The 14193-nt window shown below is 47.8% G+C and overlaps 1 protein-coding gene across 1 annotated transcript in view; it reads left to right on the forward strand.

Moving 5' to 3' along the window:
- Positions 1 to 14193, forward strand: part of LAMC3 (laminin subunit gamma 3) — a 107372-nt gene that overhangs the window by 52016 nt on the left and 41163 nt on the right. Inside the window, exons 12-14 of the mRNA XM_056860189.1 lie at positions 4989 to 5209; positions 12138 to 12326; positions 13683 to 13928. Of these exons, the coding sequence (XP_056716167.1) occupies positions 4989 to 5209; positions 12138 to 12326; positions 13683 to 13928 (656 nt within the window). The remainder of the gene's footprint in view (positions 1 to 4988; positions 5210 to 12137; positions 12327 to 13682; positions 13929 to 14193) is intronic.

Genomic DNA, 14193 nt, shown 5'->3' on the forward strand with positions numbered 1-14193 from the left:
CGGCAGCGGCAAAACCCAAAGGAAAAGACAAGAGCTCCGCAGCCGGGAACAGCCGGGGAAAAACAACGGCTTTGGCCGCTATCTCCTCCACAAGCGGACGATCCGCAGATCAGGCTGTTGGCGTCTCGCCATCCAAAAATCCCGTGCTGGCCGCGTCTGAAACTGGTAATGTACTCCCCCCCTTACCCTCCCAGTCTGTTGCAAGCAAAATTGCCCTTTTTAGAGCGGAGCTGGCGTCATTAATTAGAGACGCGTTCTCAGATGGGCTAAGAGCAGTTCAACTTCCCTCCCCCCTCCTTCAGTCAGCGGCATGCAAGCTCCAAATCCTGATGTCTCTGGCCCTCGGGCAAACACTTGGGTGTTGGGGAGCAGAATGATCCGCGCACGTCACAGAGTGGCGGCGGATGGCCCAATAAAGCAGCCTTAAAGGCTAACTCTGCCTCCCAATACCAACAGTTAGTACAGGTGACTTCACCATTCTCGTCTGATAATGACGTTTCAGACAGGGAGGAGGGCGAGTTCTCTGAAGGGGAAGATCCTACGCCCCAGCCTTCCAAGCAGACCAGACTTTTTGAGGATGAGGATTTTCAACCCTTCTTAGCAAAAGCCTTAGCAGCTCTTGACCTGACTGATGACTCAAACCCTTCTCAAGAAAAGAAAAAGGGTGCAAAAGAATTTTTTCATATGCATAACGTCACTGATAGAGTGGTTCCTGTGCCAGATTACTTGTTGCAGGGGGAATGGGAGAAACCAATGGGGGGAAAACAGTTCCCTCCAGTTACTAAAAAACTGTATAATGTGGCCTCTAATGCTTCTGAGTTACTGAAACTCCCCCTAGAGGAAAGCCCCATTACTGCCTTACATTCTTCTGATGCAGTCACAGAAGAGGGTCTAGTTTCAATAAAAGATCCAGCTGATAGAAAGACAACTGGCCTGTAAAAAATCCCATGAGGCCTCAGCTCTGGCCATTAGCTCCTCCATCACATCCACCTTAGTGTCTAGGGCAGCTATAGTCTGGACTAGAAAATTAGCAAAGCTCATTCCAGAAGAGGACAGAAGTGCTATGGAAGGAGTCTCTAGAATTCTGAAGGCTGTATCCTTTTTGGCTGATTCCACACTCGACACTATGTGCTTCTCGGCACGGGCCCTAGCTACCGCAACTTCAGCTAGGTGGGGCTTATGGTTGCGCCCATGGCAAACCGAACACAGATCCAAATCCGTACTGATGGGATACCCCCACCAGGGCAAGAAATTGTTCGGGGGGAAATTAGAGGAGATATTGGTCGAATCTAAAGATAAGAAAAAGTACCTTCCCAGAAGCCTACGTAAGGATTCAAAGGGATCCTCTAATCCTACTTCCTTTTTCCTTTTTTCCTTTTCCTTTTGTACTCAAGGTACAGGCCAGAACAGAGAAGAGGCCAGTGGAGCTATAGCAGGGGTTCCTTTTGTAGAGGAGGGCGCTTCTCTAGGAACTCCAGAACTAACAATTTTCAAAGTGACAGAGGGGACAAGTCCTTTCGTCAACCAAGGCAGTGACGCCAAACACGAACCTGTGGGGGGCAGGCTCAGTCTATTCCACAACCAATGGTCTACCTCCCATCCAGACCATTGGGTTTTACAGATTGTCACTCACGGGTACCAAATTCAGTTTTCCAAAATACCAAGAGATCGGCTGGTGGTGTCCCACGTGTCCCGTCAATCGGACAAGAGGCTCAGAACATTGGCAGCAATACAACACCTGTTAGAAATAAAGGCAATAGAATATGTGGACCCATCAGAACAATTGTTGGGCATATATTCAGTGTTCTTTACAGTGCCAAAAAGAGATGGAGGATGGCGGGCCATCCTCGATCTGAAGTACCTGAACAAACATGTAATGTACAGACGTTTCAGGATGGAGACCTTACACTCCATAGCAGAAGCCTTAAGACCCGGAGACTTCCTGACCTCTGTGGACCTAACAGAGGCCTATCTACACATCGCCATTCATCCGGACCACAGACGATTTCTCAGGTTCCAGCACCACGGACATCATTATCAGTTCAAGGCACTTCCCTTCGGATTGGGATCAGCTCCTAAGGTCTTCACCAAGGTCCTGGTGACCTTGGTTGCCCTAGCATGTCAAGAGGGCGTAAAATTCCACCCCTACCTCGATGACATTCTAATTTGCTCGTCATCAGAAGAACAAAGCATCCGACACACAAGAATTGTACTACAACTATTACACAACCACGGCTTTCTAGTCAACCAAAAGAAAAGCCATCTTCAACCCACTCGACGTCTGCGCCATCTAGGAGTGTACATCGACACCGTCAACAACTCCTTCGTCTTACCTCCAGACAAAATTCAAAAAATCTGTGCACTAGCGAAGACAACCATGCAAGCAACCACAGTCCGTCTCATGACCCTGGCCAAGCTGCAGGGTCTGATGATCTCCTTCATCCCTGCGGTACAGTGGGCACGCTTACACTCCAGACCTCTGCAGTGGTTCTTAAAAATCTACCAGAAGGACATCCTGCTAAAGAGGAACAAATCCCTGCTTCTCTCCTCAGCGACAAGGCACAGCCTCAAGTGGTGGACCTTCCCAGAAAATCTCCAGAAAGGGGTTTACTACATATGACAGACACCAATCCAGCTGTTCACGGATGCATCCCTCAAAGGCTGGGGAGCCACACTGAAGAGTATTCCAGCACAGGGCACTTGGTCAACTCAAGAGCAGCAGATGAGCATCAATGCCCTGGAGATCCGTGCGGTTTACTATGCCCTCCGGCACTTCAAGCATCATCTGTCAGGGACGGACGTACTGGTGAGAACGGACAATGTGGCAGCAAAAGCTCACCTGAACAAACAGGGGGGCTCTCGATCATCTGCGCTGCACAAAGAAGCTCTATGGATCCTGTTCTGGGCGGAGACCAACCTATGCTCCATAACAGCAGAACACATTCAGGGAGTTCTCAACGTAGACACAGACTGGCTCAGCAGGCAAAACCTCAACGAAGCAGAGTGGTCCCTGAACCGGGAAGTCTTCCAACTCCTGGCAATTTGGTGTGGCACGCCCATGGTAGACCTCTTCGCGTCAAACAAAAACCATCAGCTCCCAAGATATTACACCAGATATGTCCAGACAGGAGCGGAGCAGATGGACGCGCTCACGGCGCCATGGCCATCAGGGCTGCTATATGCCTTCCCTCCGTTCCCACTCCTTCCCAGAGTCCTCAGGCGAATCAATCTGCTTCACGCCACAGTCATCCTGGTGGCTCCTTATTGGCCGCGTCGCCCATGGTTCCCCACTCTGCTAGAAATGTCCATCACAAAACCATGGACGCTTCCACTTCGACCAGGGACCGATCCATCACCCAGATCCAGGTTGGTACAAGCTGACCGCCTGGGTATTGAAAGGAGTCACCACCTAAAGCTGGGATACAACACAGAGATAGCAGAAACTATCCTTGCTGCTCAAAGACCTTCTACAAAAAGAATTTATAACACCACGTGGAAGGCCTTCGTTAGATGGTGCCAGAGGAAGCACGTTGACCCCATCAAACCACACGTCTCCAAAGTATTGTCCTTTTTGCAAGATGGACGAAGACAGAACCTGTCCCCTGCCACACTACGCCGTCAGCTGTCAGCAATTGCCACTATTGTTCCAAAGATATCAGGCTATACCTTAACTAGACATCCACATATTAAGGCCTTTTTAAGGGGACTTACCTTGGTTTCTCCTCCAGTTAAACACAGATTCCCTACCTGGAGCCTACATACGGTCTTAACGGCCCATACACGACCTCCCTTTGAGCCGCTAAAGCACGTCACCCAAAGCTGGCTAAGGATGAAAACTCTATTTCTAACAGCCGTCACATCAGCCAGGTGCGTCTCAGAGTTAGGGGCCCTATCCATCAGACCGGGTCTTTGCACATTCCACAAAGACAAAGTAGTCCTTGCTCCTGACCCTTCCTTTATCCCTAAAGTCAACTCCAATTTTCACAGAAACCAAGATGTAGTTCTTCCCTCATTCTGTCCAAATCCTAAAGCTCCGCAAGAGAAAATCTGGCATACCTTAGATCTCAGACGAGCCCTGCGCATATACATTGCCCGTACAGAGCACGTTAGAGTGTCTGATGCCCTCTTTATTAATTTAACAGCTCCAAACAAGGGTAAACCCATGTCCCGCACTTCCATCAGTCGCACTATTACTCAATGCATTACTCAAGCTTACAAAGCAACAAAAATCCCAGTACCTGCTGGTCTAACAGCCCATTCAGTCAGAAGCGCAGCCACATCAGCAGCCTTCGACCACAGAGCTCCGTTAGAGGAGATTTGTAAGGCCGCTACGTGGTCTTCTATCTCTACGTTTGTGAGGCATTACAAAATAAACTTTTATGCCTTAGCTGATGCTGCCTTTGGCAGGCGGGTTCTTCAGAGTGTTCTCCACGACGTCTGATCCCACCCGGGCAGGGACAGCTCTTTTAAGTCCCACTCTTAAGATGGCCTCCTCTCCCAGAGCGAGAAAGAGCCTTGGTTACTCACCGTGAAGGCTTCTTCTGCTCTGGGATACGGAGGCCATCTTGCCCGTCCAGACGTCTAAGTAGATTCAGGAGGACGCTACACAAATTGGCTCAAATAAAAAATTGATTGGCTCAATTGAAATGATTTAACACAGATCTCAGGTTAGATTTACGTACAGTTTTATTAGCATGGTTATAGTTACAGTTACAACTAAAGCATTACTACTATATCTGTCTACTGTTCTTTACTTACTGTTCTATGTTTAACGGTTAAGCTCCTTGTTCGGAAAGTTTTTTGACTGAAAAGGGCGGGGGCGTTCCCTCCAGGGATAGGCAGTTAAAGTTTTAGGTCCTGCCTCCCGGAACAAGAGGAAGAGGAAACACCCACTCTTAAGATGGCCTCCGTATCCCAGAGCAGAAGAAGCCTTCACAGTGAGTAACCAAGGCTCTGTTTTCTTTCTGACGATCCCTTGGCATTTCCACAGGCAGGCTTTCCTTGAAGGAGGTCCAGCTAACATCTGCTCGCCCAGGTCTCTCCCAGCCTGCCTCCTGGGTGGAGGAATGCAACTGCCCGCATGGGTACGTGGGACAGTTCTGCGAGGCCTGTGCTCCAGACTTCAAGCGGGAGGTTCCCTTTGCCGGTCCGTTTACCAGCTGCATCCCTTGTTCTTGTAACCAGCATGGCACTTGCGATCCTAACACAGGTCAGAATCCCTAGCTGCCTGCCTTTCGTGTTTGCACCCTGCCTTTTCCTCCAAGGATCTCAGGACCCGAGATGATCTTACTCTACACTCCTAAAAGCCCCATGCCCTCCCAGGTGGCTCCAATGAAAAGGTCCTTGTGTCATCCCAATGCCCATGCCAAAGGTCTTCTCCTTGCAAGCCCCTTTCCCTCCCTGTTGAACCCTCTGCCCTGTGCATTCTACGCAGCTGTCATTCATTCTGCAAATAGCCTCATCCTCTGGATCACAAAGCCAAGAGTTGAGACTGAGGAAGGAAGCGTCTTGCTCCAGGACCACCCAATCTGCAGGCTAACCCAGCAGGGATTTGAATCCAACTCTCCTCCAGTTGGTGTCCGGTGGTATTATCCCCACACTGGCTGATCCCTACTTAACCCTTCCTGCCTGAAAGAAGCAAGGCAGCGTCGGTTCATCTCTGGAAGCCCCATTATCTATCTAATCACCGTACAATTACACTGTAAATTGCACATAATATATCTGCATAATTTTATCTTCTTGGAGGAAGCTGGGAATAGTACTTGAAGCTATAATACCCAGCGTGCAAAAGGTTAATCGCCTTGGAAATTGCAGCGGGGTGTATGTGTGAGAGACAGAGGGAGCAATTGCACTCTTCTTTTCGAAGGAAAAAAATCACAGAGCTATAATCATGGCAACAATAGCTGAGAATAATTCACGAACATAGCAGCAGAAGTGTGCTTTATAAGCCTATAAAGGGAGAAGGAGGAATGAGCTGGTGCTCCAGAGGCGAGCCTGCGAAGGGCTGCCCGAGTCATTTGTTTGTCCCTGACACTGTGTGAGTCGATCAGGCTGAAGAGTCAGAATCAACAGCTGGATAGGAACAGCTGGAACCCAATCAGCCCATTATGCCGCCTGACCCCTACTGAGCCAGTAGCTGCAATGGCCATTCATGTCAGGGGCGCTGAAGCACAGCAGAGATTGCAAAGCTGCTAGGGCTCCTGCACCTGACGAAGGAGTTGTGGGTTGATCTGTGTGTCCCAGAGATGGCACCTCAATTGTATCAAGGGAAAAAAGGAAGGGGAGTGTGACCCAATCTGAAAAACAGAAGCTGGGTACCCAAGGTTGGGTAGGATAAATAAAATAGATTAAAATAAATAAATTCTCAATATAGGTTCAGGGATAGGGAGTTTAGCCCTGGCTGCCCCTAGTGGGGTTGCAGTAGCACTTATCACAACACATCCCTTCCCCTTTATAGACCTTTCCATTAGTCTTCCTCCTACAAGTCATGTCCTCCTCCACCAATGTCATGGACTCTGCCCTGCTGTAAAGACCCAGGCCCTGAGCCATGGAGTCTGGGACTGGAAGCCATGTGCTGTGCTCTCTATGCCACAGAGGTGGGAACAGCTGGCCTGCTGTGGGTCAGTTCCAAGCGGTCTCAGGCTCAGAGCCCCAAGGCCAGGAGAGAACTCCAGCATCTATCTATCTATCTATCTATCTATCTATCTATCTATCTATCTATCTATCTATCTATCTATCTGTCTGTCTGTCTGTCTGTCTGTCGGTCTGTCGGTCTGTCGGTCTGTCGGTCTGTCGGTCTGTCGGTCTGTCTGTCTGTCTGTCTGTCTGTCTGTCATCTATCTATCATCTATCTATCTATCTATCTATCTATCTATCTATCTATCTATCTATCTATCTATCTATCTATCATCTGTCTATCTCTCTTATGATGTTCTCTACCTCAGCACACTCCATGGCAGGCAAAGGATCAGGCCCCAGGCAGCCAGAGCAGAGAACGGGTGTTTGGCCTGTTAGAGCTGGATGAAGTGTGGCTGCCGGGGTCTCCCTGCTGTTAGCGGGGCTTGCAATAAAGTTGAGGTTGGGTGGGATAAATAATGCTCCAGGGCCCAGGCAATTCAAACACCACACTGGAGCAATTCAGAGGTGAGAAGAAGAAGAGGAGGAGGAGTTGAGTTGGTTTTTATATGCCGACTTTCTCTACCACTTAAGGGAGAATCAAACCGGTTTACAATCACCTAAAAACGGTTGAGAGCAGTTTCTATAAAAACCAGCTCAGCCTTACTTTGCGAATGAGACGTAAGTGGCTGTCTGAACTGGTAAAAAGATTTGTTAGCAGCCAGGAGCCAAACTGGTTGTGTCTGAACTGACACAAAAAAATCCATTCGCAACCTGCTGCTTAAACGAACTATAAAGGCAGTTTGAATAGGCCCTCTCTCTGCTTCATACATCTGATTAAGTATGCTCTAGTCCATGAAAGTTTCTGCTAGAATACAAACGTGTGACTCTTCCAGGTGCCTCAAGACTCTTGTTTGTTCTTGCTGGAACAGATTTACACAGCTACTCCTCTGGAGGAGCCCCAGTATGAGGGTCAAATGTGGTTTATGTTCTCAGAACACTGTCAAGGGAGCTGGGGCAGTCTTTACTTTCTCAAAAGAGAGGCCTGTGAGAAGCCCAGCTATGAGCCCTTGAAGAAATCCCATTTCTGAGGGCCCAGGCAGGGCTGGCTGGCGTGGGTGGAGCGTCTGCTTTGGCCCCTCTGGAGGCAGGGCACACAGCATCCCCAGAGGCTGCCAGCATCCTGCTTGTTCTTCAGTTCTGCAGCTGCAACATCTGGATCTCTTGCCAGGGAGCAGCTGAGACGGCAAAGGCTTCTTCAAAGGAAAGTCTTTAACAAGTTCCTGAGCTTTGCCAAATGGGAACGGCACAATGTTCCACACAGTCTCCCCACCCCACTGCCCCAGTGTGTTTTATTATGATGGAACTTCACCACGCCTGGTTTCCTTTTCTAGTTTCACATAATCGCCGGATGCAATTCTGGAGCTTTGATCTCCCAGTTTGAGGGCTGTCAATCAAACTGTAGATCCATCAGATGTTCAATTATTATTATTATTATTTGCTATCTTCATTGACTCTTTTCCTGTCTTCTCAGTTCTCTTGTCCCACTCATTGGCGACCAGTTCTCCAAGAACTCCAAGTTCACCCCTCTCTCAATATAGCTATAAAATGGTTCTGCATCTTTCAGAAAATGGCATGCTCCCTTTTATTATTTATTTATTTATTATTTTAAATTTCTGTCCTGCCCTCTCCAGTTGAAGCCAGGCTCAGGGCGGCTAGCAGTATTAAAACATCTTACAATCATAATACATATGCATTAAAACAATAAAATCAACTATAAATAACTGTACTAAAACAACAGATGGGGCTCAGTAGAGAACAGTTGCTGCTGAAAAGAATGACAGCCAGACATTCCTCCCATAGATCGTAAAAATAACTAAAGTAAAAGATGGTGGGAAGGTAAGAAGGGCAACATAGATAACACCCGCAGCTGCCCTCAGTTATAGGCCTGGTGGAATAACTGTCTTCAATGCCCTGCAGAAATCTTTAAGGTCCTACAGGGTTCTGATGTTACTAGGAAGGGAGTTCCACCAGGCCAGAGCCTAAAAGGTCCCGGCTCTTGTCGAGGACAGCCGCATGCTCCTGGGGCTGGGGACCACCAATAAGTTGTTATCCATAGAACGTTTTCTCTCTTTTCACCCATTCCTTTTCTGCCCAATTAGACATTCCTCAAAATCAAGTGGTTAGCTTATTCTGGACTGCCCCACTTTGTGCCACAGAGGGAATTGGGGGGGCAACCCATATTTGAATTCTCACATACGGGAAAACCCCACGTGGAAAGGCAGGAAGGAAGGAAGCAAGGCTGAATACATTCCTTTAAAATACATCACCTAGAAGTCCAAATCATGGCTTCTCTTTACAGGAACAAACCTATTGGAAAGGTCCTCAGACTTTTACCCTAGGGTTGCCAGGTCCCCATTTCAATGGCTCCCAAATTAAAGATTTCCATAATGCCCAAAATATGATTTGCTCTCTGCCCTCCAGACCCGCATTCCCCCTGGTTTCCTGGGTAGAGCCAACATGAATTTATGGTTCAGACATAATCTATTTACTTAATCGATCCCCTGCTTTTCTCCCCAGTGGAGGCCCAAAGAGGCTTACGACATTCTCAGCCCAAACCTGAGCTGACGACATACGGAGACGGTGGGGAAGAGGCGCAGCGGCCCCTCTTCCTAAGCCGTTTCGCTTACGCCGGAAAACCCAAAAAAGCTGTCTTGCAGGGTTTTTTTGTTTTGTTTTAATGGGCCTTGTTATCGCCTGCGGCAGCCAAGGACAACCAGGGCCTGCGGCAGCCAGGACAACCTAACCGGCGTTTCCTCCACCCACCCACCCCGGAACTCCCCTCTGTGCCGGCCCAGCCACTCTGAACAGATTTATTTTTACAGATTTATTTTTAATGTAATGTTTTGGGGTTTGTTGTTTCACTGTGACCTTCCTGTTGTATTCTTGGTCTTTTTTTTACATTTAAAAAGAAAATCAATATCCCTTGCACTCTTTCCGAAATCTTGTCTGGGCGACACACCACTTCTGTCCGCCTGCAGAAAATGTGTTGTTGATTATTTCCAATACAGTTTTGACTTCATATTGAAAACAGCTTTCCTATGTCTGGAGCCAGGCCTGAGTTGTGAAGCTACAGACCAAAACAGGCCCCGTCTCACGGTTTTGTGGGACTTGACATCTGAGACTTTCATCTGATTCAAAAAAGGCATTGTTTCTTTTTTACTCTTTTCTTTTGTTTGACAGTGTGAAACAGCTGATGGTTTGCAGGAGCCCAAACGGCTCAGAATTTTTGCATCCATAGATCCATAGAGGCTCAACAGTTGAGCCTCTTTGAGGGCATTGAAGAACCTTGCTTGTTTTGCAGCAGACATTGCTGATTTAATATCTGAGATTTTGGGCAGGAGAATTTCTCAGGGGGCTTCTGCCTTCGCATGTTAGTCTTGTCTGCTGTCAGATGCTGCTAGTCATGCAAGCAAAAACTCCTCCCTGCAAGTAGAAAACTAGCCCCTTGGGAAGATTATCAGGGCTGCCGACAGCCCCCCGGGACCCCCAGATAAAGATTCTACCTGGGCACCTGTATGACCATGATCCAAACCACTGTCTAATTTTGTGATTTTATATTGTGGTCCACACACACATGTGTACCAATATATGTACCCAATATAGGGCACATTTTTTACATCTGATGAAGTGGGCTGTAGTTCACAAAAACTTGGTATCACAAGAAATCTTTAGTAAGTGAATCAGTAAGAAATGTATGTACTGTAAGTTTACCCTTGTACCTCTATCTCGCACAAAAGCAGTGGCAAATTGGAGTGGTACTGGATGAGAAAACTAGGATCATTGGGACTGGTTTTGCTGGCATGTTTTCTCAAAAGATTATGTCCATTTGTCATATAGCATGAAGCTTAATGTCTATACTAGCAAAGTAGCATTTACAAAGAAATACTACTAGATGTCCCACCAATACAACAACAACAACAACAACAACAACTACCACCCACGGCCTGAACAGTGTTTACAATGTAATTAAACCTACTGGGGGGGGGGAGAGAAAGAGTTCTAGCCTGTTCCACACGTGTAGCCACTAAGACAGATTAAGATTCCATTACCATGCATGTAAAGCAGTGGTTCCCAACCTTTTTTTGACCAGGGACCACTAGGACTTTTTTGTTCGGTGCAGGGACCCCAAGGTTCAAAATAAAAATTCCAAGAATTTGAAAATAAACTTTAATCATAACTGTTAGTTAAACATTAAACTTACAATAAAATTTGAATATATATTTTTATAATAGAGAACTTTTAATTGAAAATATTAATTTATTATGGGTTTATAACTTTGTTTCGCGGACCTTAATTTAGTTCTCACGGACCCCTGGGGGTCCACGGACCCCCGGTTGGGAACCAGTGATGTAAAGGGAGGGGAGTGTCCTTTTACTATTTTGATACATCATTAACTCCCCTCCACTTCTGTTCATAATATTAACAAGGGCTTTCTAAATTGCCAGCAAGGGATGAGCAGGAGTTGAGACCATGACAGACAAATTAAGAGGGGAGGGAATTAGAAGTGGGGAGAGTGGGAGCTCTGAAAAGAATGAGAGCAAAGAAGAGAGCAAAATGAAGGAGTAAATGTGGAAGAAAGGAAGAGACGTTACAAAAATAGGAAAGGTTGTTTTATTTTTTACAACCCACTAACGGAAGATCTGGCTGAGCAGACAAACGGATGAACCTGAGTAGAAGGAAAGGAAGAGGTAAACAGAGTGGCTTCTGGAAACAACAGCCTTGTTAGGAGGCTGCAGCCTAGCAGTGGCAGTGATGGTAGCGGCCATGAGCTGTGCTGGATAGGTTGATGGGTTTGAGCAGGATATGCAAGTGCCTGTAGTAAATTTTGCCCCAAAGCCAAAAGCAGAGGTTTGCTGTGCTCTGCCTCCCCTGTGCCCCTAGTGGCTGCAGTGCAGAACTGCATTAGAAGGAAAATAAATGGAGCTGCATTCTGAATGCAGCTTGGCTCTGGCTTCAGGGGTCCTCCAGCTGACTTGGGCCCTGGGGAATTTTGTCCCCCCAGGTCCCCCCTCTTGGCGGCACTGGGAAGGGCGGGGTTTGGGGAGGGGAGGAACCTCAGAGGTGTATAGTGTCATAGTGTCCACCCTCCAAAGCAGCCATTTCCTCCAGGGAAAGTATCTCTCCATAGTCTGGAGATGAGTTGTAACTCCAGGAGAGCCAGACCCAACCTGGAGGTTGGCAACCCTGGCAGGTCTGACATAGGAAATGTATACTACAGGTAGGCCAGAGTGTGGAGGGCTTGCACAGGAATCCTGGAATATACACTTACGGACTGTTACCATTTCTCTGGGCTGCCTGTAGAGAGCAGGATGGGGATACCTGATTGGCCATTTACTGACCTAGGATGGACCATTGGTCAGTCTTAAAATGGCTGCAGTCTGTTACGTCCTTTCTAGAAACATTAGCTGGGGTCAGGAGAGCCATGAACTGCCTTCCTTTCTCGTTGTTCCCTCCCACAGGAGTGTGCCAATGCCTGCACAACACAGAGGGGCCTTCCTGTGAGTGCTGCGTTCCGGGTTTCCATGGCAATCCCTTACTAGGCCGCCCTGATGACTGCAAACCTTGCCCTTGCCCGGGCCAGACACCTTGCACAGCCCTTCCGGAGAGTGGAGAGGTGGTCTGTACCCACTGCCCACCAGGACAGAGAGGTGGGTTGAACTGCCTGCAGAGAGTACGTTCTACCCCGAGAAAAAAGGATAGAAATTACATCTCCATCACCAGTGTTTTAATGCATGCTCGTTGGCATTTCTGTATATATTACTTGTATGTGTGATGTTGCCGTACAGATAGGAAATCTGCCATGCTCCAAAGTTTCCAGAATCCTTAAGAATCAAAAGACTTCTTTAAGTTTCTAGTCCTCTTGGGAAACCTCTCCATGCCTTTCCCCTTCTGCCTCTCTTTCAGTGGCAAACTGAAATTCCGGGGACTGGGGGTGAAATTTAGGCAACTCTGTCTAAATGTTTTGATTACCAGATTTAGAGAGCATTGTGGAATGGGAAAGCTTTTCAGGGTGGAAGGAAGAATACACCGTGACCCCTTTGTGAGTGGAATGGGAGTTCTAGAGCCATTTAATGATTGCAAACATTGAAACACAGGAAAGTGGCCAATGGCGTGCTGGTGTATATGGCAGCAGGCAGCATTATTTTCCAGAGAACTGAAGACAGAGAACTGAAGGCATTGCAGCTTGCCAGGTGTTCTTGCTTTCCCCTTTTGGTGAATAGGCTTTGGGATGGTTTTAAAAAGCCAGCATCACCTCTTTGAGTAGCAGTGGTAATGGCAGCAGTATACCATGTGGGAAACCTTTTTCAGACCGCTTTCAGCTCTGTACAGATATCCATTAGGAGGACCACAGAGTGCTTTAAGCTCTGGTTTTGACGTACTTGTGTCTATAGCATCTGTGCTACAATCTATGTACCATCAGCCTCTGGCTGCTCCGTTGCTGCCTCCTCTTCTCCTCAGAGCTCCTGGGGCTGGACCGAAGATACTATATTGCAGGGATTCTGGTCGTCTTGGAGCAGGGCCAGGAGTCTGGCAAAATTTCTCTGGGAATATTAGCAACTGACCTGTATACAATCCATATTTTATTTTTAATTTAGATATGTTTCTGTGACTGAAACGACAGGTGTATTATATGGACTTAAACAGTGCCGGTGGGGGGGATATGTATCAGGGCACTGGATAGCTGTTTCCCTGAGAGAAAATGATCCATTCCACCCCAAGATACTTTAAGCTTGCGGAGGGGGAAAAGTCAGATACCTCTGTTGTGACCATCTTTTTCTCTGCCAACGCTTAAAGTAACTGGGAGGGGGTATTTCTGAAAAAGAGAAAGGCATGTGTGGGAAGCATTCAGTTTCCCTTACTTTGCCCCAATTCACATCAAGCCCATCCTCCTACAGATGGATTTTAGGCAAAAATAATATATCTGGAGTTCCAGCCACAGAAATTCAGTGTCACATGTATACTGCTGCACTGGTCAAAAACCAACCTCTTTTTTTCCTCCCCAGGGAGACTCTGTGAGGTATGTGACGATGGCTTTTTCGGAGACCCCCTGGGAAGGAACGGACTAGCCCGCTCTTGCAGTCCCTGTGCATGCAACGACAATGTGGACCCCAATGCCGTTGGCAATTGCGACCCTATCTCGGGCCGGTGTCTGCGCTGCCTGTACAACACAGCAGGGGAGCACTGTGAGAGTTGCCAAGAGGGCTTCTATGGGAATCCACTGGCTGCCAGCCCTGCCAGGAAGTGTGCACGTGAGTACAGACTTTCAGCTCCGTCTGGAGAGTCACCCTGGACACATTGGACATGTGGCGTGGTGGTGGTGGTGGGTTAATCAGGGCTGGTTCTAGGGTTGCCAGGTCCCTCTTCACCACTGGCAAGAGGTTTTTGGGGTGGAGCTTGAGGAGGGCAGGGTTTGAGGAGGGGAGGGACTTCAATGCCATAGAGTCCAATGGCCAAAGCCGCCATTTTCTCCAGGCGAACTGATCTCTGTTGGCTGGAGATCAATTGTAATAGCAG

This window comes from Euleptes europaea, chromosome 14 (genome assembly GCF_029931775.1).
Source record: "Euleptes europaea isolate rEulEur1 chromosome 14, rEulEur1.hap1, whole genome shotgun sequence".
Taxonomy (NCBI): Eukaryota; Metazoa; Chordata; class Lepidosauria; order Squamata; family Sphaerodactylidae; genus Euleptes; species Euleptes europaea.